Consider the following 25,262-nt stretch of genomic DNA (forward strand, 5'->3'; position numbering starts at 1 on the left):
TGTTGTTCCATTACAGCTATAACATTGACATGCACCCAACAATGTGGAAAATTGCCCAGGTTCACAATAAGTAGGATAAATTCAATCTTATTGATTTCCATTAGTCTACTCTCAATCAACAAAGTACTGAAAGCTGTCATCAACAATGTCAATAAATGTCACACACACCAAAGACTTTTGCACTGATGCTTAGTTTGGGTTCCACCAGAGCAATGTGGCTCCAGATCTAACTACAGCTTTGGTGCAAACATAGTCAAAACAGCTGAACTACAGAGGCAAGGCAAGACCAACTACCCAAGACCTCAAGGTAACATTTGGCCAAATGTGGCATTCAGGCCCCTACGAAAATGAGCCAATGAGTATTGGGGAAAACTCTCTACCAAACATCATACCTGGTAGAAAGGAAAATGGTTCTGCTTGCTTGAGGCCAAGCAAGTATTCCTCAGATTAGTACATCAGGCTTAACCATTGTCAGCTGCCTCATCAATGACTTTCCCTCTACCATAAAAGGTGGGGATGATTGCTGATGAGCGGAGGATGTTCAGTACATGGTTCCTCAGATGTGAAAGTGTACATCCATTTACAGTAAGACCCGGACAGCATTCAGGCTGGGATTGATAAGCGGCAAGTAGAATTCAAACCACTTAAGTGTCAGGGAATGACCATCTCCAACAGAGAGTCAACTCCATCCACCCAACACCACCAAACTGATATGCAACAGTGGGGAGTTAGTGAGAGTTGGAATATCAAGTCTGCTAAATGGCTTCCCAGCATTGACACATTAATATACCATGTGGTATCTGTGTCAATACTGAAATGGGGCACAATCACATGATTAGTGTCTGAAGTGCCTTGTTCAGTGTGGTCTCAGTACTTGTTCACAAGTGGATTAGGTTCAGTGGGGAAATTACCTATGTAATGAGACTGTCATATTAGAAGAAAATTCCTGAGCACTGAGCTGGCCAATTAGTCAGTGAAATCACAATTATTAATGCTAGCAGAGAGGTAAAGAACCAGGCATCACACTTGTGAGTAGCTCCTGGTACAAAACACATACATAATTGTTTAACAAGGGTAGGATCATGAGTAGGGATGGGTGATGGATGTCACTGCAAAGAACACATTTCAGCATTACTCACAAATAGAAGTCACTGACACAGACAAAACCAAGGACCGCTGCGTGAATCACTGCACTTAGTCAACTGAATCTAAACATGAAGGAGATAAACTGAAAACTCACTGCAATGCTAAGATGAGATTTTTGGGGCACCTAAAATTCTAAGAACTGCCACTAAATCAAATAATTTATGAACATGACCAAAGAGATTACAACTACAAAGCCATAAATTAGTTTAAAAAGGCACCAATTACAAGAATCTCATTTTACAGTAGCAGTTGCAGTGAAACAATCAGTGCTCACTCATCATTATTCGTACAAAACTGACAACAACTTCAGGAATCCACATCAGGCAAAATAATGTAGAAAGCTAGAATTTTCTTTTAATTCTTTTAATGGAATGAGGGCATCGCTGGCCAGATCAGCATTTACTGCCTATCTCTAATTGCCAAGAGGGTAGATAAGAGTCAACCACATTGCTATGTGTCTGGAGTCACATGTAAGTCAGACCAGCTTCCTGCAGGACATCAAGGAATTTGCTGTTTATGATTCTGTGCTTTTTCATAGGTCATGCAGTTGAAGTCGCCAGACTGCAACTGATTAGAAATTAGAAAGCTGACAAGAGATTTCCCATTAATGTTGCAATATTATTAATAACATTTAAAATTTACACTTTATTAAAGAAGTGAAGCTGATTTTCTTAAAGATTGCAAATCATAACTATTGATAAAGAACATAAGTGACTCTTGATTAGTGTAATGTCAACCATTTCTATTTTGATTAAAAAAGTCCAATTTTTAATAAAGTTTGATTTTTCAGTTTCTAATATGAATGATCCAATCTTGAGTTCACTCTATACAATTTAATTAAAAATAAAAATCAATACATTTTACTTCACAATTTGCTGTCTGTGAGAGCATATTTCAAAGTGTCTAGCTATTTATCGTACTTGAAGGTATTCATACTGCTGTGTATTTAGACAATCTCCTCAACTTGGTGCAAGATTCAAACATTGGGAAGGGTGAAAGACACCACAAAGATTACTAGATCTCCATAAGCATCTTACTTGGACATCCAAAGAAGTGCCTTGCTTTATCTCTAACCACAAAAATACACCTATTTCAAAAAAATCCATCATTCCTCTAATATATCAGGACAAGAATTTCTAGATTACAGGACAGTTAATATATTCTTGAGGCAAATACTTCTCAACAGTGGCATAAGCCTGCAGGAGCTCAGATATGAACATATCCTAAGGTATATTTGAAACATCATTGCATAATGTCCACTGTGCTGTCTTGACTTTGTTTTGTACAGATATAGTTGTGAATCACACGGCTTTATGTTCAGAAATTCAGCATACCTCAATTTGATGAGCACGGGTAATCCTGTTCCGGTTTACATTTTCCCGTACACGTTCACTTTGGCGAGTCCTTGCAATAGCACGAGTTCTTCTAGCAGAGGGACGTAACCGGGAAGTAGTGGGTTCTTGTGCTGCATCAGCAACGAGGAAGGCAACTTCTTCTTCATCAATCTCCTCAACCACTACAAACAGAGGCAAATGAGATCAGTTATTATTCTTATAACATCTTTTTTGACTACCTTTGCCCATTTGCTAGCTTCAGTACAAACTAAGAAAGAATCCAACTTGCTGCTTCCATAACACAGTGCAATTAGCTGCTGACCTGAAAGGACCATTCCATTGCAAATATAATCTGGGTAAAAAGGTCCAAGAGTAATGATCAGTCGGTTGGGCACCAAGTCAACAGCAACATATATATATTTGGCACCTTAAATTTAGTGAAAGGTCTTAGGTCTTCTAATTGAGAATAGAACATTACAACTAAAATATAAAGTAAGCTGTGCAACAGGTGACCTGTGCATTAGACTGGATTAGATTAGATTAGATTAGATTCACTACAGTGTGGAAACAGGCCCTTCAGTCCAACAAGTCCACACCGACCCTCTGAAGAGTAACCCACCCCCCTCTGACTAATGCACCTAACACTATAAACAATTTAGCATGGCCAATTCACCTAACCTGCACATCTTTGGACTGTGGGAGGAAACCGGAGCACCCAAAGGAAACCCACGCAGACACAGGGAGACTGTGCAAACTCCACAAAGCCAGTCGCCCAAGGCTGGAATCAAACCTGGGACCCTGGCACTGTGAGGCAGCAGTACTAATCACTGTGCCACCGTGCTGGCCACTGAAGAGACACATTAAAGCAAATACAGGCATGTAGAACTGGAAGATTTCCCCTTAAAGAGTGAACCTCTCAACAGCTATACAGGAGAAAAACTGAGACTGGAAGAGCAACAAGCAGGAAAATGAGTGATTTCACTTATCCCAGGCCTGGAGATGCAGAAGTAATTTGGCTGGATGGGGTATGGGAAGATTTCACTGAGAAAATGAAAGCAAGTGAGGAGGAAGTGAATGAGAGCCAGGCAACCAGGAAGTGGAGGATGGATGGGGTGTCATGGTGCAGTCAGGGAAGTTGGAAGGGGTAAGCAGTTGTAGCAAACCCTGGGATGACAAGATGTGAGGAGTGTGGAGTCTGTAAAGGATGGAGGGCAAGGTGTAAGTGAGTGGACGTGAGACAATTGGGCTCGAGGTTGTGGTTGTATAGTGGAGCTACAGGTTCAGGGGTTGCTGCATGATAGAAAAAAGAACTGTACAATACAGGAATGAGCCCTTCGGTCCACGGTGTTGTGCCGAACACGACACCAAATAAAACTAATCCCTTCTGCCTGCCGTTGGTCCATATCACTCCATTCATAGTGTCATAGGTATGTACAGCACAGAAACAAACACTTCGTCCAACTTGTCCATGCCAACCAGATATCCCAACCCAATCTAGTCCCACCTGCCAGCACCCGGCCCATATCCCTCAAAACCCTTCCTATTCATATACCCATCCAGATGCCTTTTATATGATGCAATTGTACCAGCCTCCACCACTTCCTCTGGCAGCTTATTCCATACACGTACCACCCTCTGCGTGAAAAAGTTGCCCCCTTAGGTCTCTTTTATATCTTTCCTCTCTCACCCTAAACCTAAGCCCTCTGGTTCTTGACTCCCCGACCCCAGGGAAAAGACTTTGTCTATTTACCCTATCCATGCCCCTCATGATTTTGAAAACCTCTATAAGGTCACCCCTCAGCCTCCAACACGCCAGGGAAAACAGCCCCAGCCTGGTCAGCCTCTCCCTATAGCTCAAATCCTCCAACCCTGGCAACATCCTTGTAAATCTTTTCTGAACCCTTTCAAGTCTCACAACATCTCTGCCTTAGGAAGGAGACCAGAACTGCACGCAATATTCCAACAGTGGCCTAACCAATGTCCTGTACAGCCACAACATGACCTCCCAACTCCTGTACTCAATACTCTGACCAACAAAAGAAAGCATACCAAATCTTAACTTAATAAGACAGGATCTAACCAAAGTGGACCAGGAGAGTTACTGGTAGAGTTACATGAGAACAATGGGAGCAATTCTAAAAGGAAACAGTAAGAGTGCAGGCCCAATATTTTCCTGCAAAGATAAAGGAGGAGCAAACATGTCCTGGAACCCTGGATGTTGAAGACAGTTCAGGACTGAACAAAGGAACATACGTGAGCCTTATGGTGGATATCAAGGGCTGAAAGCAGCAGAAGCCCCACAGCAGTATTGAAAATGCAGAGGGATACTTAGAAAATAAATTAGGGGAGCAAAGACAGGCATGGCAAAAAACACGAGTGGGTAAAATACAGTAACAGATATTTCAAAAGCATTTTTAAAAGTAGTTTAGAGGCAAGAGGATAACCACACAGAAAATAGACAAGATGGTGATATGTGTGGAGCCAGAACACACATGCAAGGTTTCAAATGATTACTTTTATCTGTATGCAACATAAAGACAAACAATATAGGTACAATACCAGGGAGGGTGACTGTGATAAAAATAAATAATTTAGTATTAGAAGAGATAAATTCCTAGGCACAAATGAGATGCATGCTAGGCTATGGTGGGATGCAACAGAGAAGATTGCAAGGGCCTTGAAATTAATTTTCCAGTCATCTCTGGACAAAAGAGAGGTACCAGATGATTGAAGATAGTTAATGTAGTACCATTATTCTAGAAGGGCAGTTGGGGTAAACAAGGGAACTATAAGCCAGGGAGTCTAACATCATTGGTAGGGAAACTTTGGGAAAAAACTAACGGACAAAACTTATCTTCACTCGGAGAGACAGGGATCGAACATGGTGACTCAACATAGCTTTGTTAGGGGGAAAATAGCGTTTCACAAATTTGATTACATGTAATCTACATGGACTTCAGTGAGACTTCAGACAAGGTCTCACGTCGGTGACTGATCAAGGTGTGAGCACTTGAGATCCAAGACAATTTGACAAATTGTTTCCAAAACTGGTTCAGTGGCAGGTACAGAGGGCGACATTTAAAGGTACTTTTTGCGACTGGAAACAGGTGTCCAGTGGCACCTGAAGAAGGGCTCATGCCCGAAACGTCGATTCTCCTGCTCCTTGGATGCTGCCTGACCTGCTGCGCTTTTCCAGCAACACATTTCAGCTCCAGTGGCATTCCACAGAGTTCCAGGCTGTTTCAATTTTTGCTATGTACAGGTTCTCAAATTAAGGAAAAATGAGTGATATAATAAATAGTGAGGAAGAAAGCTTTAGACTACAGAAAGATGTTGACAGCCTATCAGGTGGCCGAACTGTGACAGATGGAAGTTTAAAAGTGTGGAGAAACGAATTTTGGTTGGACCGACAATGTAAAAGAATAAATTATGAATGGTAGGACACTGCCTATACAGAGGAACTTCAATCATCCAAATATCAATTATCCAAATTTCGGATTATCCAAAGAAGATCAAGGTCCTGATCGAAACATTACATTAAAGAGGTTAAAAATCACAACACCAGGTTATAGTCCAAGAGGTTTAATTGGAAGCACACAAGCTTTCGAAGCACTGCTCCTTCATCAGGTGACAACCATCTGATGAAGGAGCAGTGCTCAGAAAGGTGGTACACCCCAGTCTAACACCAGTATCTCCATATCATGGCATACATTAAAGAGGTGTTTCCAACAGTGACCACGTCTTTTGTTTACAAAGATTAAAAATGAACTCAGCTTACTGAAATGCTGCCGAGAACAGTCCTGGACATCGATGGGAGCCCAAGCACCATCTCCAAATGACTGACCACGCGCCCTCTCTCTCTCTCTCTCCTGACACTTTCCCAGTAGTTCTCCACTGGGGTGTACCCTAAATCCCCCTACCTCAGATAATCTCGCCAACATTGTCCTGTACAGAGCAAAGGTGGAACTTCTCAAAACGTTGCAGTTAAAAGTGGTGTGGATGGTGTGTGTGTGGTGTGGTAGTGTGCGTGAGTGTGGCGTGCATTTATGTGTGCGCGCTCGCGGGACATGTGCACGTGTGCTACTTTGAGACTCACCCCCCAAAGGCGGCAGCAGTCTTGTTGTTGGTATCCAGTCCAGCTGCCCTGAGGCGGGGGGAATGGATAGTGGGGTTGATGGTGGACACAGACCCAGGTAAGCAGTGAGCCAAGAGGGGGCGGGGGTGCTGATTGAGGAGGGGGGGGGCGGAGAGAGAGAGAGAGAGAAGAGCCTTCAGCCCGAGACAGAGTGGGAGCAAGGCAGGCAGAATGAGGAAAAAGGAAACTTCAGAAAATTCCAAGCCCAAGAGGAGAGATATTGAATCAATTAACCAAATAATGAATTATCCAAACAAAATGCTGCCCGCCCTTCTCACTCGGATAATTGAGGTTCCTCTGAATTGAGGATCAGTGGGACCTTGGTGTACATATCCACAGATACTTGAAGGAAACATGACATGTGGATTGGGTGATTAAGACAGCATATAAGATACATGTCTTTATTGAGTGAGATATAGCATATAAGAGCAAGGAGATTATGATGGAGCTGTATAGGATGTTGCTTCGGCTATAGCTGGAGTATCCTATGTAGTGCTGGTTACAACATTATAAGAAGGATGTAACTGCGATAGAAAGGGTGCAGTGGAGATTTGCCAGCATGTTGCCAGTTACGAAATGAGACTAAACAAGCTAGGGTTGTTTTCCTTAGAGCAGAGAAGGTTGAGAGGTGAGCTGATTAAGGTCTACAAAATAATGAAGAGCATAGACCTAAGGAGTGGGACAAAAGGTTTTTGAGGAGTTAAGGAGAATTTCTTTCCCCCAACAATGAAGAATTTGAAAGAGTGGCAGAGGTAGGAACCATCAAAACATTTTAGTAGTATTTAGATGAGCACTGGATTTGCCATACTATAGAAGACTCCACAGGTCAAATGCTGAGAAATGGGATATGTAGATAAATGCTTGATGGCCCATCATATCCATGCTGGTCAAAAAGCCACTTATCATTATGTAATACTCTATGTTACTATGTCACTTCCAGGCAGTTCATTCCAGACCTGAACCACTGTAATAAAAGTCATTTTCACATGTTACATGTTCTCTATTTTCAAACCACTTTAAATCTGTGACTCCTCATTCTCAATACTTTTACAAGCCAGAACAGATTCTCGAAATCTACTCTAAGCAGACCTCTCATGATTTTGTAAACTTCTATCAGATCTCCTCATGGCCTTCTCTTCTCCAAAGTGAACCGTCCCAATTTTTTCAAGCTCAATCTTCACAAGTGAAGTTGCCCATCCTTGGAATCATGCTGGGAAATCTCTTCTGCATTCTTTCCAATGAACTAACATCCTTCATACAATGTCCAGCTGAGGCTAAGCAAGCGTTTTGTACAAGTTAAACATAATCTCCTTGGTTTTGTACTTCATGCCCAGATAAATAAAATTTGCTTTAGTAAACGATGTCTCAATCTGCCCTGCCATCTTCAGAGGACTGTGCACATTTACACCCAGGTTCCTCAACCCTTGCGACCCCCTTAGAATTGTACTTAGTATTTTATATTGTCTGGCCATGTTCTTCCTACCAAAGTGCATCACCTCACACTTCTCTGAACTGAACCTTACCTGTCACCTACAGCCCACTCCAACTTGTCCTTTTGGAGTCCTACACTGCTATCCTCAAAATCTACAATGTTTCCAAATCTCCAGTAGCAGAATTTGAAACTATCTCCTGCACATCAAGATCCAGATCATTAATATGTATCAGGATAAGCAAGGGTCCCAACACCAATCCATGGGGAACTACACCACCGATCTTCCTCCTTCTAGTTTGAAAAATATCTATTGATGACAATTCTCCATTCCCTGTTACTCAGTCAATTTTGCATCCACTGTACTACTTATTCCACAAGAATAAGTTATATGGCACGACATCAAACACCTTTTTAAAATCCATGTAAACCGCAATACCAGCATTAGCCACATTTGCCTTTTCCATTACCCCTTCAAAACAAAACTCCAGCAATTAAGTCAACACAATTTCTCCTGTAGAAATAAAAGCTGGCTTGCGCTTAACAGCCCACGTTTCCTCACATGACTGAATTTAAACTTACTGGTCTGAAATTGCTGGGCATTTCTTTACTCCTTTGCTGAACAAGAGTACATGATTATATTTCTCTAACCTTCTGACATCTCCAGATTTAAATGAAGACTGAATGCTTATATCTAGTACCCTCGCAATTTCCACTCACTTACTTCAATATCATTGGAGGAATCTCATCAATCGAGAACTCTGGCTTGAGTAGCATCTACTTTGTTGTAAAGTCAAATAGAAAGTATTCATTTAGTACCTCAGCCATGCTTCTTCCCACCATATGCAATCCATCTGGTTTAATTCCTAATCAGTCCTGCTCCTCTTTTTGCCAGTCTTTACAATTTGTATACTAATAAAAGGTATTGGGATTCCCTTTTATATTTGCCACTCATCTTTTTTCAATCTATATTTGTTTACATTTGTAAATACATTTAAAAACCTGTGTGTATGACAGATGAAGCTTGCATTCCCCGGAGTATGGAAGATTTAAAAATCATTTAATTCATTTGGGATCTGATAGAATTTTTCAAACTCATGTTGGTTTGGATTGAGTAGATGGGGAAAAGATCAGACTTTAGATTAGACTGGACTCCCTGTGTGGAAACCGGCCACCCGGCCCAACCAGTCCACACCGACCCTCCGAAGAGCAACCCACCCAGACCCATTTCCCTCTGAATAATGCACCCAACAAAAAATTTAAAAACTGTTCCCACTTGTACAAGAGTACAGAACCAGAGGGCAGATTTAAGATGATATGCAAAAGAAGCAAATGTGATTTGAAATAAAAAAAACTTTTCATACATGCGTCATTTGGGGCTGGAATGCACTGCCTGGAAGTGCAGTGACAGCAGGTTCAATCGAGGCATTCAAGAGCATGTTGAAAGATTATTTTTTTTTAAATTGTGCAAGGACATGGGGAATATACAGGAGAATGGCATAATGCAAGTCTGAACACACATTTAGAGAATTGGTGTAAACATGATGGGCCAAATGGCTCCCTTCTGTGCAATAACACTTCCATGATTTTACCAGTTGTTTTAATAGGCTAGATTTGATAATAGTAGATAGACAGGTGTTGGGAAATTAGAATAAGGATATAATCTTAAATTACACTGACAACCAATTTAGATTGTCAGGCAGGATTGCAATGTGGTGTACTTGCAAGTACTGGAAGTTATATATATTTAAATAGATGGCCTTGTTCTTTGCAGACCAAAAGAACATGCACATACACTGGCACCTGTTTCAATTCAACAAAATAAGTGACAGTACTTTTGCTCATTTCTCAGGGCAATGTCCTGAGAGTCAACCAAATAGCTTAAAATTTAAATAAAAAGTCTGGCTTTAAACTGTTAATCATCATTAATTGATGCATTCTCCATGGCATGTCTCTAACAATCAGTGCCCCACTTGCCCGCCAATCATCACCCCCCATCTAACCCAGTATAAAGATTGATTTTCTACTTGAAATGGTTCTCTTGTAAACTTCCCTGATGAGTGCAAGACAAAAAACTTTGACAGAATGCGTCACAATCATAAAATAACAGCCAGGCCATTTTATCGTGAACAGGGATCACTCCTTCATCCAAACAGTAATGGGAATATACAAGTAATCCTATAGGAAGCAGTTCAGGTTGGAGACACCAAACATTTCATGACCAAGAGTGATAAAGGGAGACAAGGTATTGATCAGCCATGACTGAATAGTGCAATAAGACCAATGGTTGAATGTCTTTTCCACACTGGGGCAAATAGATTAAATCTTCAGATGATCGCTGCTGACACCAGTCGTATAAACACTCTATAAATATAGACTTATATACGGCTCAGGAATTGCCGACACAATGCCTTCCACTTCTATCCTCAACTTTAAACAGTTCATCCCATAGACCTGCCAGCTGCTGGCAGCCTAACTAACTGTCCTGGTAGCGTGAAATTTTGCTGCCAGAAAGTGATAGTGCTCACCCCTTCAACAGCTCACGTGTCAGGATCTGCCACCTCTAGCCTCCTCTGCAACTACCTGCCCATCCTTAAAAGTCTGTGACCACTGAATTCCACTGACAACCATTCATTACAGCTTCTACTGACCACCGACCTACTCTCTTTCTCAGTTACGAGTCTGCTGCCAATAAAATGATGAGGCCTAAATTCCCAGACTCTTAGGTTGCCAGTCTAGCATTATAACCAATCAAATCCTATATTCTCGAAACACATCACAACTCAGCAAACAAGTTTAAAATATTTAAAGACACATCTTCACCTAAATATAAATCGCTTATATCAAATTATTTACCAGCTGTAGGATTGTTAGCAGCACACTCTGGGCAAAACCATTCTTCTACTGGAACAGTATTAAGGGCAGGGGTAAGACAGTCCAAGTGGTATCTAAAAAAAGGAAACAATTTGAATCATCAAAAAATATTATGAATAAAAAAGTTAAAATAAAGCATGCAAAATTTTAACGAAGTAAAATTGAACCATCCAATGCTTGCCAGCAAACCTGTAGTTGCAAATATGGAGCTAAGAGATGCTGCTTCCTTCAACTTGAAAGAACTGTTATTATATACATCACTGGGGATGCCAAAAGAAATGCAGAATTGGATCTACATTGATTCATAGAATCCTTATAGTGTGAAAGCAGATCATTCAGCCTATCGAGTCCACACCAACCCTCCAAACAACATCCCAACCCAGAAACCCTACATTTCCCATAGCTAATCCACCGGACCTGCACATCCTGGACATTATAGGCAATTTAGCATGGCCAATCACCTAACCTGCACATCTTTGGACTGCGGGAGGAAACCGGAGCACCTGGACAAAAGCCACATAGACACGGGAGAATGTACAAACTCCACACAGACAGTCTTCCAAGGGTGGAAGCAAACCAGAGTTCCTGATGCGCTGAGACAGCAGTGTTAACTACTGAGCAACTGTGCCACCCCTTTGAAGTTATGTCTCTAAACAATAAAAGGGCCATTTTGCTCACCCAATCCATTCCCTTTAATCAACTCTCCACTTAGAGCACCATCAGTTTAATCTCCTCGGAGAAGCCGAGAGTAAATTTGAACTGTGTCCTGTGGAAAGTGTGCTGTAATGTATAATTGTGCCATGAGACTGACAGTTGGTTAAGAAATGGTTATTTCTACAAGTTTCCTCAGAGACATTTTGTTGCTTTTTGTTTATTACAATTAGGTCTTAAAATTTGAATTTGCATTGTGCAATTTCTTAGATCAGTCACCGGGAATTCAAATTTGTATTATCAGACTCAACAGAGATAACAACTTCTATATTCACTCCACTAACTTGCCAACATTCTTTTGAAATTTTCGCTGTTCTTTTTACAGTTTACAATGCTTCTAAGTTTTTCATTGTCTGAAGACTTTCATTGCATGATTCCTGTATACAAGACCTAGATCATTAATACACGTCAGGAAAAGGGTCCCAAAACCAACTCTGCCAACAGTGTGAGATGAAATTAGACTGCTTGCAACTCTGGTTTCACATTTGAACCCATAATTAGCTTTTGATCTCTCTTTTGGACTTTCACTTTTTCACCTTCCAAACATCACCCACTTCACCCCTCTCTGGCTCAGCTTAGATATTGCTGAAAACCTCATGCAATCTTTGTTACACCTAAACTCCAATACATTCACATCCTTCCTATCGGGTTGCATCAAGAACACAATATACCAGCTGAAGTTGAACAAGTGTCTTGTAGACGTTTATCATAACCTCTCGGGCGGCATGGTGGCACAGTGGTTAGCACTGATGCCTCACAGCACCAGAGACCCAGGTTCATTTCCCACCTCAGGCGACTGACTGTGTGGAGTTTGCACGTTCTCCCCGTGTCTGCGTGGGTTTCCTCCGGGTGCTCCGGTTTCCTCCCACAATCCAAAGATGTGCAGGTCAGGTGAATTGGCCATGCTAAATTACCGTAATGTTAGGTTAGGGGTATGAGTGGGTTGCGCTTCGGCGGGGCGGTGTGGACTTGTTGGGCCGAAGGGCCTGTTTCCACACTGTAAGTAATCTAATCGAATCTAATCTAAAAAAAAACACCCTGCTTTTATACTCAGTGCCTTTATTGATAAAGATCGGCATACTGCATGCTTTATTAACTGTTCTCTCCACCTGTCCTGCCATCTTCAAGAACCTATACACATATATGCCCAGTTTCCTCTGCTCCTGCACTCCCTTTAGAATTGTCTCCTTTATTGTATATTACCTGACTATGTTCTTCCTATGAAAATTCATCACATCACACTTCTCTACCTTGGATTTTATCTGCCATCTATCCACCAACCTGTCTATGTATTTTGAAGTTCTACACTGTCCCCCTCAGTTTAGAATGATACGTTATTAGCTGAAAACCTTGTAATTGCCCTCTGCACATCAAAATCTACCTCATTGACTTATATCAGGAAAAGCAAGGGTTCTAGTACTGATCCCTAGGAAACTTTCCTCCAGCCTAAAGAATATCTATTCACCATTACTCTCTTCTTCCTGTCACTCAGCTAATTTTGTACTCACTTTATTACTGTCCTTTTTATTCCAAGTGCTATAAATTCTCTCGCAAGTCGATTGTGCAGCAATCTATTGAACACCTTCTGAAAGTCCATGTACATCACATCAATAACATTATCCTCACCAACGTTTTCTCCAAACTCTCTGAAAACACTCACAAGTTATTTAAATATGATGTATCCTACAGAAAACATACTGGCTCTTCCTAATCAATGGTGTGGAGTTAAAGAGGATCGCTAAAATTATTAAGCAGGAGCACAAATTTATCTTTGGGGAATTTATGGATATATTCGATTCTGAGTAGATTTTAGTTGATTTACATCAATTTTTGTTGCCCATAAAGTCAAAATATAGTCGACTTGTCAGTTGAATTGGTATCAGATCACTAATCTCCTGGCCTCATTTTGGCCATGGTTCAAACATGGATAAAAGCTGAACTTCAGAGGTGAAATGAGAGTGACTGCCTTTAACATTAAAGCTGCATTTGAACAAGTATGATATCAGTACATCTTAGCAAAAGTGGAGTCAATGAAATTAGAGGAAAGTGCACTGCTGACTGGGATCATACCTGGCATGAAGAAAGATGTTTGGGGCTATTGGAGGTCAGTTACCTCAGCTCCTGGACATCGCTGATGGAATTTCTCAGAGTAGCAACCTACCCCAATCATCTTTTGCTATTTACCAATAACTTTGCCCCTTTCACCTTTTTTTCTTAAAATGGGCTACTAACTCTATCCCTAATAACTGTTTCTAGAAGCTTCCACAACAGTGAAGTTAAATTGATTGATAATTGTTGATGTTTTTTTGTACAAGTTCATAATATTTTCAACTCTCCAGTATTCTGGCACCTGCAAGAGTCTAGGGAAGACTGAAAAACTGTGTGAAACACTACCCTTGCAATTTTCTAGTCACGCTTTCTTCAGCATTCTTGGATTCTTTCCATTTGGTTCCAGTGACTTGTCAACTTTAAGTACCAACAGTCTATCTAAAAACTTATATATTCTGAATCCTTCTACTAATAGTTTCCTCTTCCATGACCTGTACAAAATCTCTCTCTGTAAAGACAGGCGCAAAGCATTCATTCAATACTTCATCTATGCTGTTTGCCTTCGTGTATAAAAACGTCCTCTGGTCTGTAATTTAAAAAAAAACATTCATGGCATGTGGGCACCACTGACTGGGATGGCTTTTATTGCCCATCCCTTGTGTGCTCGAGGTGGCGATGAGCTAACTTCTTGAATTGCTGCTGTCCATACGCTGAAGGTCCCCCCCACTGTGCTATTAGGGAGGGAGTTCCAGGAAATTGCCCCAGTGACATCGAAGCAATATATTCCCAAGTCAGGATGGTGAGTGACTTGGAGGAAAATGTAGTAGCTGACGGTGTTCTCATGCATCTCCTACCTTTGCCCTTCTGGAAGGTAGCAATCATGGGTTTAGAAGGTGTTTTGGTAAATTTCTGCAGTCCATCTTGTAGATGGCATGGATTGTTGCTACTGATCCTCAACATGGAGGGAGTGAAAATTAGTGGATGTGTGCCAATCAAGTTGGCTTTCTGCTGGATAGTGTCAGGTTTCTTGCGTGTTCTTGAAGCTACAGTCTTCAAGCAGCTGGGGAGTACTCCATCACATTCCAGACTTGTACTTTATAGATGGTGGCTTTGTCAGGTGGTTTTGATTTGCCGGTGGAGGCAGCCCAGGATGTGCATGTCCTTGGTGGAGCAGGAGGGGGAGCTGAGGTGGTCGGCCACAAGAGGCCTCACCAATATTCTGTACAAACTCAATACAGCTTTCCAACACCTACACCCAAAAAGCTGAGGAATGAAGGCAAACATGCTACATGCCTTTTTAAGCATCCTGTTGACATGTGATGCAGACTTTAAAGAATTATGTACCTGAAACCCTAGGCTCCTCTGGTCTAGAACACTACCCAAAGGCACATTAGCCACCCTCCAGTCATGAGACACTCCCCACTTCTGATCTTATGAAAGAGGCAAAGTTATTTAAAATAGCATAAAATGGTTGGGCTTAGATCACTACCCAGAGGAATTCCCTCAGCTTCCAATTATCTTTCTTCATGCCAGGTATGATCCCAGTCAACAGTGCACTTTCTCCTAATTTCACTGACTCCAGTTTTGCTAAGATGTACTGATATCATACTTGTTCAAATGCAACTTTAATGTTAAAGGCAGTCACTCTCATCTCAGCTCTGAAATTCAGCTCTTTGGTGGGAATCTCCTATAGGCCCCCAAAAGGTTACCTCACTGAAGCACAAAGTACATATCAGGAAATAACGGAGGTGTGTCCGAAGTGCACTACCATTGTCACGGGTGATTGTAACCAGCATATAGACAGGATAAATCAGATGGAGAAGATTAAGAAGGAAGATAATTTTGTTCAGTGCATCAGGAATTACTTCTTCGAGTAGTAGTCTACCAGAATATTTTAGATCGAATAATGTGTAATGAGGTAGGATTAATAAGCGAGGATGCTGCAATCATCTCAAAAGATAACAGGGAAGATCCTGTGACAATCTGCATCACAAGGGACAAATATGAGTAATCTACACTAACTGAACTGAAAAGTAGATTACAATTGATAAACAATAGCAATAAAGGCAGATCTGTCACCAAGACCTGATGCCTGTATTCAGGTGTTTTAAAGGAAGTGATTGCAGAGATAACATAGGCCTTAGCCAAAATATTGCAGAATCCATCAGATTCTGGGAGGGTTTCAGCAGATTAGAAAACTGCCATTGTGACACCCCTATTCAAGAAGGGAGGAAGACAGAACATCGGAAGTAATGGGCCAGTTACACTATCATCTGTCATTGGGAAAATGTGAGAGTCCATTATTAAGGAAGGAATAGCAGAACATTAAGAAAAACCTAATACCTGTATAACCCAACAGATCCAACATGATTTTGTGAAACAGAAATCATGTTTGACAAACTTTCACAAGTTCTCCAATAATATAAGTAGACTAGATAAAAGGGAAATCAGTGGATGCAGAATATTAGAATTATGAGGAGGAATTTGCTAAGATGCCATATGAAAGGTTATCGTACAAGATAGGGGCTCTCAGCATTGCCAGTAACATATTAGCATGGATTAAGAATTGATTAAGACACAGAAAAGAAAGTGTTGGGATTAATGGATCTTTTACAATGTATTGGGATTAATGGATCTTTTACAATGTAATTTGTAGAGTGCCACAGGAATCAATCCTAAAAAATCAATTATTTTGCTCTTTCATTAAAGACAGAGAGGGGCAGAGTGCAACACATCCAAACTTGCTATCATAACGGAAATGTGGGGGGAGGGCATGTTGTGATGAAGACACAGGAATTTGCAAGGGGCTAAGAACAGGTTGAAAGAGTGGACAAAAACCTGCCAAATGGAGTTCAATGTAGTGAAGTACAAGGTCAATTAAATGGTGACAACACACTGGGACTCAGGTATTCCTGTGCATGAAACACAAAAGAAAAGCAAGCATGCAGGTAATTAAGGTGGCAAATTGAATTTTGTTCCTACATGCTAAGTGAATGGAATTTAAAAATAGGGAAATTTTTCAGGGTTTTGATGATGCCATATCTGGAGTACTATATAAAATTTTGGTTCCTGAATGTAGGAAAGAATATGAGGCAGTTCAAAAAAGCTTCACTAGGCTGAAACCTGAGATAAAGGGGGTGACTTATCAAGAATGGCTAAACAAGTTAGACCCTTATTCTTTAGGGTTCTGAAGGATGATGATCAATTTTATTGAAACATACAAAATGTTGAGGAGTTGAGAGAGTTGAATTTAAGAAGTTGCTTTCATCACTGGCAGAATCTTGAACTACACGACATAGTTACACCATAAGGGAACATGCAGTTAAAACTGAAGGAATTTTTTCTCAGACTGTAGTGAATGTCAGGAATTCTCTACCTCACAGAACTGTGACAGTTAGTTCACTGGAAGTATTTAAAGAGCGGGTGGCTAGCTTTTTGATATGTTGAGGAGTTGAGGGATGTAAGGAGTTTGCATGAAAGAGGAGGTAAGGTTTGGAGCAGATCAGGCATGTTCTACATATGGTGGGCAAGCTTCACTGCATGGTTATCCTACTTCTGCTCCCGTTTCTTATGTTCTTGTGTGAACAAGTCATGGTGATACTGTCGTCGCATACTGTAGTCAGTAAGGCAACGTTGTTGCCTCAATAAATCCAGATTTGCTACATTCTGACCCACCAGTTTACAAGAAACCTGATAATGATTTATATTTATACTTATAAGGAAAGTGGTAATTAAATTGTCTGCAGATATGCAGGTTTACTTTTATCTATGCCCTTTAATTGAGCTTCAGTGTTCAGTTGCTTGATGGGAATTAGAATTTACCAGAGTCTAGATTAGAGTGGTGCTGGAAAAGCACAGCTTTTGCCCAAAACATCGATTTTCCTGTTCCTCGGATGCTGCCTGACCTGCTGTGCTTTTCCAGCACCACTCTAATCTAGACTCTGGTTTCCAGCATCTGCAGTCTTTGTTTTTACCCTTTTTACTTACCAGACAGAGACAGTTAGCTGATAAGGATTCAGTTACAAACTTCCTTTGTCCTGGCCCCATAGGTCCCTCAGTTGACATCCAGTAGACATCTTCCAAAGCCAAGTGATAACACCATCTGTATGGTGCCTTCATTCATTAATCTCTCAGTATCTGTCTCCAATTGAATGACTTGATTTGACAGTTTTGCCATGGTGAAACTGATTAGAATTTATTATTAAAACTGTGGTCATCAATGAACAAGAACAGCCATCTGAATAAGGAGATGTAATGGAGCATGCAGATTCTCATATAGCTGGACTTGGACAGGAGGTTAAGAGAGGGAGCATTAATTCATTGAAGTCTAATCAGTCATGAACACCATCAACCCAAGTTGACAACAATAGATGTGAATTCTCAGAAAGATATCTGGCAAGTTCACCAAACCGTTGCTGTTATGCTTGTGCATCATCATCAATTTGTCACATAATAGTTATCACTGTATGCTTAATACTCTGAACATCAGCAACTTTGAACACAATTATTTTGAGGAGGAACCTGTAAACTTCGAGGAACAAGAGCCCATCCTCTAACATAACAACTGGCTAAAGCTGTGTTGCAACAAATTCTGTCCGAAGATATTGTAAAGGTCAAACAGCAGAGAAATGGAAGGGAAGTAGTGCCCCAGGATTGACAGCCGCAGAAATTTGGCCCAATACAGTTCTAATGTTTGGATATGATGATGATCAGTCAGTAGACCATCACTGTAACAAAGGTAATTTGAATTGCTACTGTTTCCAAATATAGTTTTAAGTTATCATCATGTCTAGCTGTTACATACCCCGAATCACAACCATCACAGAGGAGAAGGCTATCTTCACGGTCACTTCGTCCACACACCTCACAGTTTGTTACGTCCTCTTCCTCCTCTTCATTGTCTTTATTTGGGTTCTGCACTGGAACCTTCAAAGAGAATGAGAGTTCTTAGGAATGAATCTCTGATTGTCTAAAGATCCTGTTTTTTCCTACCCCCTCAAGTGTGACTCAATAGTGCAAAACATGTGACACCAAACTGTGCAATTGGGAAAGAGCTATGGCATGATCCCCAACTGTATTAGTGGACCTATTCTCAATGTATGGCACAATTGACAGTAACACCGCTAGGAAGTGCACTAGATTCACTTAGATCATAAGAAATAGGTACTTATGTAAGTAAATAAGTAAATTGTTCGACCCCTAGTACTTGCACTGCCTTTCAATGGGATCATGGTTGATCCAACATTCCTCATGTCAACCTTCATGATCTTTCCCCACAACTCTTGATTTCCCTACGGGTCAAGAATCTATCAATTACAACCTTAAGTATATACAAGGACTCTGTCCCCACAAGTCTCTGTGGCAAGGAGGTCCAAAGACTCAAGACACACAACCCTCAAAGAAGAAATTCCTCCTCATCTCAGAATAAATTGGCACTCCTGTTTTTCAGACAGTGCCCTCTGGTCCTAGATTGCCCTATAAGGGGAAACATCCTCACAACATTTATCTTGTCAAGACCCTGAAGGATTCCACGGGTTTCAATAAGATCACCTCTCATTCTTCTAAACACCAGTGAGTAGAGCCCAAACTTGTTCAGCCTTTGCTCATATGACAATCCTTCCATACCAAGTTTCATCCAAGTGAATGTTCTCTAAAGTGTCTCCAATGAAATTCTATCTTACCTTAAATAAGGAGACCAAAACTGCTCTCAGTACTCCAGACACCTTGTACAGTTGCAATAAGACCTCCCTATTCTCATATTCCAACCTCTTTGAAATAAGGGCCTACGTTCCATTAGCCTTCCTGATTACTTGTTGCAGCTTTCTACTAGCTTTCTATGTTTCATGCACAAATACTCCCAAGTCCCTTTGTTTTGGTCCTTATTGCAGCTTTTCTCTACTGAAATAACATTGTTCTTTTGTTCTTCCTTCAAAACTGAACTTCACATTTTCCCACGTTGTACTCCAGTTGCCAACTTTTTGCCCACTTATTTAAGCTAGACATCTCTGTAAACTGTTTGTATCGCTCTCACAAGTTTCCTTCCAACAACTTGTGTTATCTGCAAATTTAGCTACAGTACATTCACTTCCTTTCTCCAAGTCATTAATCTATATCGTAACCAGTTGCAGTACTGATTCCTGCAGAAGCTCAGAGGTCATAGGTTGACAATCTGAAATAGAGCTCTTCACCCCCACTCCCTGCTTCCTGCCTATGAGCCAATGCTCTAACCATGTCAATGTACTGCACCTCCAACATATTGGGCTCTAATCTTATGATTTTATCTTTGAAGCACCATGTCAAACACCTCCATACACAAGTCATCAAATGGATCTTCTTTACCCACTCTTCTTGTGACTTCCTTGAAAAACTCTAATACATTAGACAAGAGTTCAATGTTATGCTATGCTAACTGGTTGATTAGATTATGATTTATTCTGCTGTCACTTCCTTAATAAGTGATTCCAATATTCTTCCAACAATAGATATTATCAGTTTTTTCGTCTTCTCTTTTTGAATAGGGGTGTCACGTTTGCAGTTTTCCAATCCTTAGGTGTTTCTCCACAATCCAAGGATTTTTTGGAAAATGACAACCACTGCATCCAAATTCTCTGTAACTATTTCTTTTAGGATCCTTGGATGTAAACCATCAGGGCAAGGGACATATCGGCCTTTCCCCCGTTTAGTTTGGTCAAATAGTATTTCTTTAATGAGGGCACTTAATTCCTCCCCTACATTCTTCAGTATTAATGGAATGTTTGAAATATCGTACACTGTAAAGACCGATGTAAAATAAATGTTTAACTCCCCACCATATCCTTGTTACCCAAAACTGTCCCCCAGACTTGCACAATATTAGCTAGTATTAGCTATATCTAGATATCCGTTTATTCCTAGTGAATCAGTGTCATCTATGATGCCCTCAAGGCATTCACTGCCCCGGATCACACACAAGGATCTGACATTTGGGCCAAGTATCAGAGATTCCTACAAACTCACCCACCCACAATCATATCAACTTGACCTCTAGCAAGAGGAAAAAGTAAGCATCTTCTCAGTTTCATACAAATACACTTATACAGTTATTTCTCCTATAACGCAGTAGTTGCATTCCAGTAAAACCTCGCTTAATAGAAATAATGGGACCTATGGGAAAAGGGGAGATAAGGACAGACCAGCAAAAAATATCACTCATGATCGCTCAGAAATCACCCAGAAGTCTAACACAAAGTATAGCACTGTCTGAATCGAAGGCTGAAATTGTACTTATTAATGAAACAAAGTAAATTTAACAAAAATGTAAGAAAGCTGCTCTCTGTACAATGCCTCTCACAGAAAGCTACTCTGTCAGCAGCTGACATCAGCGCATGTACTGAATGGCACAGGGACTTTGGTGCAGACATCACGCATGCGCAGAACACCGTAGAGACATCGGCACATGCACAGAATGGCACCAAGATCGGTATTGACGTTGTGAATGCACAGACACCAGCGCATATGCAGAACAGCAAGAACATGGTCATATGCGCAGAATGGTGTAGAGAGTCTGGCACACACATCTGCACGTGGGCGGAACGAAATGCGCAAACTGCTCCCCAATTGAATCGCGCTATTTTTCTTTATTCATTCGTGGGATGAGGGTATCGTTAGCCAAGCAGCATTTTTGTCCATCCCTAATTGCCCAGTGGGTAGTTAAGAGTCAATCACTCTGCTGTGGATCTGGAGTCACATGTAGGCCAGTCCACCTCACGAAAGCAGTTTCCTTCCCTCAAGGACATTAGTGAACCAGATGGGTTTTTCCAATAATCAACAACGGATTAATAGCCATCATTAGACTCCTAATTCCAGATATTTATTGAATTCAAATTCCACCATCTGCCAGGCAGGATTCAAACCCAGGTCGTTTTATTGCCAACAAAGGTAAGCGTTTCCTGGTTCCTCATTGGCGTTATAGCCAAACTGCGCTGCTGAAACCCACGTTATCCCAGAACTATCTGTACCGCCCTGATAAACAGTTTTCATTGTAACTCACCTTCTTTATGACTGTTCCTCCAAAATGTGTACGAACACAGATGTGTTTAAAGATGATTCGATCAACAGGACACGAATTGGCATTCTGTATGAAAAATAATATTTTATAAACCATCGATACAATTCTTTTTCCTTTATAGAGCTGCAGGTTAACCAATTTGCTTTAAATGTTATGACTGAACTAAAAGATGGTGATCACTGCATGACAGTGGTCTTCATAGGACCCCCTCAATTTCTGGCAGCATGGGGATGATGAAGTAAAGAAGATAGAATTTGCATTTTCGAGACTTCCTTCAGGACATCTGAGCATCCACGAAGTGTTTTACAACCAATTAAGGACAGTAATTTAAGTCAATTTTAATGTGCAATCACTGGAAAAATGTTTAATTTATTTTACTATATAGAATACACCATCAACATAATAGCTTCAACAGTTCAAAGAGTATAATATCTGGTTCACAGCACTCACCTTTGCCCATTCAAGGATGCAATCAAGGCAAAAGTAATGTGCACAGCTTTCTGGAGTTCCAATAGCCTGATCTCGGAAAGTATTCAGACAGATTGGGCAGTTTTCACCCTCCTCATCAGAACTGGTTCCCCATTTCTGTTCGGAACTCGTTTTCTCTGTGTCATCTGCTCCAACAGCTGCGTCCTCCTCCTCATCATCGATTTCATTGTCTTAAGACAAAAAATTTTTTAAAACAAGCCATGTCATTTACATTTATCAACCTCCGACTGCAAACCTGAATTACCATAAATACTTGTGTAAAGGTCAGATTTTGAAGATGGTTTTTTAAAGCCGAAATTAGGAAGTCGACTAATAACAGGCACAAGTTTTGAGGAGCTGAAATTCATGCTGCACTTTTTAACGACATTAACTTTTGAATGTATAGTGAACAAAGTGCACGAAATACCGAGAGACTTAGTACCGGTCTGAATAAATGAATGAATCAAAACTTGCTGTAGTATATTAAGAGTGGTAAGTAGAGTTATGAATGAATGAAGGAATAGAGATGTAATATAGTAAACAAAGAACAATGAGCAGAGTTACTGGCCTGAATGAATTAAAACATGCTGTAGCAAACCAAGTGCGATAAGTAGAGTTATGAATGAATGAATAGAGATGCAATATAGTAAACAAGGAATGACGAAGAGTGTTACCGGTATGAAAGAATGAATGCAATTTCATGTGATAACATAGTGTTGACTTACACACGAGGTATATGGAAAATTCAAGATTCTTTGGCCAAAAAATTAGGAGTTGACTTATACATGAGATTGACCTATACATAAGTATATATGGTATAACACTGCATAACGGTGAAATCAAATTTACAATATAAATTTATTTGGCAGCTTTAATGTGGTAAACATGCTAAGAAGCTGCACAAGAGCATTATCAAAACAAATATTAAATTACTGCAGATGTTGGAAATCTGAAATACAAGCAAAGATTGCTGGAAAAAATACACAGCAAATTTGACAACATCTGTGCAGAGACAAAGTTAACATTTCAAGTAAATGACCCTTCATTCTGTCCTTTGTTGCTCTGACACGCTGCTGACTGATCTGCAGAGTATTTACAACATTTTCTGTTTTTATTATCAGTACAACTCTGAAACAGGGTCACTTAAGGGAACATTGGGGAAAGCGAGCAAAACCTTAGGAGAGAGATTTAAAGAAACATTTTAATACAAGTGAATTAGTTTGAAAGTCAGAGGGATTTAGGAAAGGAATTTCATAGTTTAGGTCCTAAGTGGTTGCAGACATGAATATCCATGGTGGAGCAATGAAAATCAGGGAGGTGCAATAGGCTAAAATTAGAAAAACGTGAAGTTCTTGGAGGTTGTCGGACAGCAGCAGGTATTAATAGAAGTGGGGAGAGAAGACAAGCCATAGAGGAATTCAAATACAAGGATGAAGTTTTAAAGTTGAGACGTTGCCAAGCACCAATGTAGATCAGCAAATAGCAGGATTGGATTTATGGCACTTGCCACAACTTTGAATACAGGTCAGCAGAACTTTGGGAATATCTTGTAATCAACCTGCTCAGGGCTGTTATTACACACCTCTAGAGCAGATTGGACTTGAATTTGGGCATCCTGGCTCGGAGGTTGGTACACTACCACTGCACTAAAAGAACCTTTGGCAGAGTTTTAGATGAACTCCAGTTTGTTGATGGTGAATTTGGAGATTGATATTGAGGCCTAATTGAGAATAAAAACACAAATGAGGGTTTCACAGGCAGAAAGGATCAGCAACATAAGCAAATTATAGAGTGATATTATTGCTCCTTGCATTCCAGTGTACAGCAGAAAAAGACATCTTTAAGAATCGTCCACATTGGAAACAGCAGAAACAGATTAGTAATCCATTAACACAGTAGAAGTTTAAAAGTGATGATTTAGTGTAAAGATTCTATTTTGAACAAAGTCTCAAGAAACTGCAACAATACCCCCAAGAGCAGAGAAGACCAAGTGCAGTAAATTGACATTTTAGGATTGCAAATAGTTTCAAAAGACTGCACAAGGAAAGGCAGTTGCCTCCACTTTGTTAAATAAGAAATTTGACAATATGTTATTTTGTGCTGATTCTTCTTACTTTCAGTATATTTGGGCAAGGTGCAAAGTGGTGATTAAAACATGTTATTGTAACAAATAAAGTCGCTATGACAAAATATTCTGAAATCCAAATAGTTAATTGCTTTCAAATTTTTAGCCATTCTAAACATCATTGTCTTAATTAACACAATACCAGGTCACTAACTGGCACAATATTACTCAGACCTCAACTTTCAATTACTCCATTGGCGTTGTACTCCACTTGAAGGACCCTGGTCTATGCTGAATTGACTATTTGCAGCTTGGGTACAAATGGCTTACGAACCTCCAAGAATTCCACAATCACTATGCAGTGGCCCACACCAGAACAGAGCATACAAATCTGCTCACTCCTGAACAGGCAAGGGAAGATCAGGCTCACTTGTGCTGGTCTGGCTCACTGTGCAGGTTTACAGGCAGCAATGGCCATTTAGTTGAGACACCAAAGGAAAGCAGTAGCAGTGACACCTGATCTTTAGCTTTCAGGGTGGAAGGAATGAGGTGGAGGGAGAAAATCCTTTCAAACTCAGATTTGAGACATACTTTTTCATGTATATTTTATGAAAGCAGTAACTTACCTGAATAATGCTTGGTCCTATAAATTTCAAATCTTTGGAAGATTAACAGTTCTAACTAGATCAATTATGAAGTAATAAGTAATGAATTTGACTGAGTCAACTCTTACAAGATGGTGAACCAGTACTATACCTTCCTCTGCCTCATCTTCATCCTCATCATCTTCATCACCTTCATCACCTTCATCATCATCATCGACCCCTTCTCCATCTTCTTCATCCTCTTCATCTTCATCATCTTCTTCATCTGTACCACCCTCATCTAGATCATCTGCACTGCTAGATTCCTCTGACAAAAGAATAAATTCAGAGTTTTAGAAACAAACCAAGGTTAGACTTCTGCTCCAGGTATAATAGGTAATGTCCCGGTATGGACCTGTC

General features: G+C 40.4%; 1 protein-coding gene across 4 annotated transcripts in view; it reads right to left on the reverse strand.

Moving 5' to 3' along the window:
• Window positions 1-25,262, reverse strand: part of phrf1 (PHD and ring finger domains 1) — a 93,562-nt gene that overhangs the window by 45,199 nt on the left and 23,101 nt on the right. For all 4 annotated transcript variants that reach the window (XR_011963737.1, XM_072592438.1, XM_072592440.1 and 1 more), the window contains 6 exons: window positions 25,015-25,170; window positions 22,176-22,384; window positions 21,708-21,791; window positions 18,483-18,604; window positions 10,901-10,992; window positions 2,481-2,662 (listed from right to left, as the gene is read on the reverse strand). Coding sequence is in view for 3 of the 4 variants with exons in the window: in XM_072592438.1 (XP_072448539.1) it covers window positions 2,481-2,662; window positions 10,901-10,992; window positions 18,483-18,604; window positions 21,708-21,791; window positions 22,176-22,384; window positions 25,015-25,170 (845 nt within the window). In the remaining variant the exon portion in view is untranslated. The remainder of the gene's footprint in view (window positions 1-2,480; window positions 2,663-10,900; window positions 10,993-18,482; window positions 18,605-21,707; window positions 21,792-22,175; window positions 22,385-25,014; window positions 25,171-25,262) is intronic.

This window comes from Chiloscyllium punctatum, chromosome 22 (genome assembly GCF_047496795.1).
Source record: "Chiloscyllium punctatum isolate Juve2018m chromosome 22, sChiPun1.3, whole genome shotgun sequence".
NCBI classification, from domain to species: Eukaryota; Metazoa; Chordata; class Chondrichthyes; order Orectolobiformes; family Hemiscylliidae; genus Chiloscyllium; species Chiloscyllium punctatum.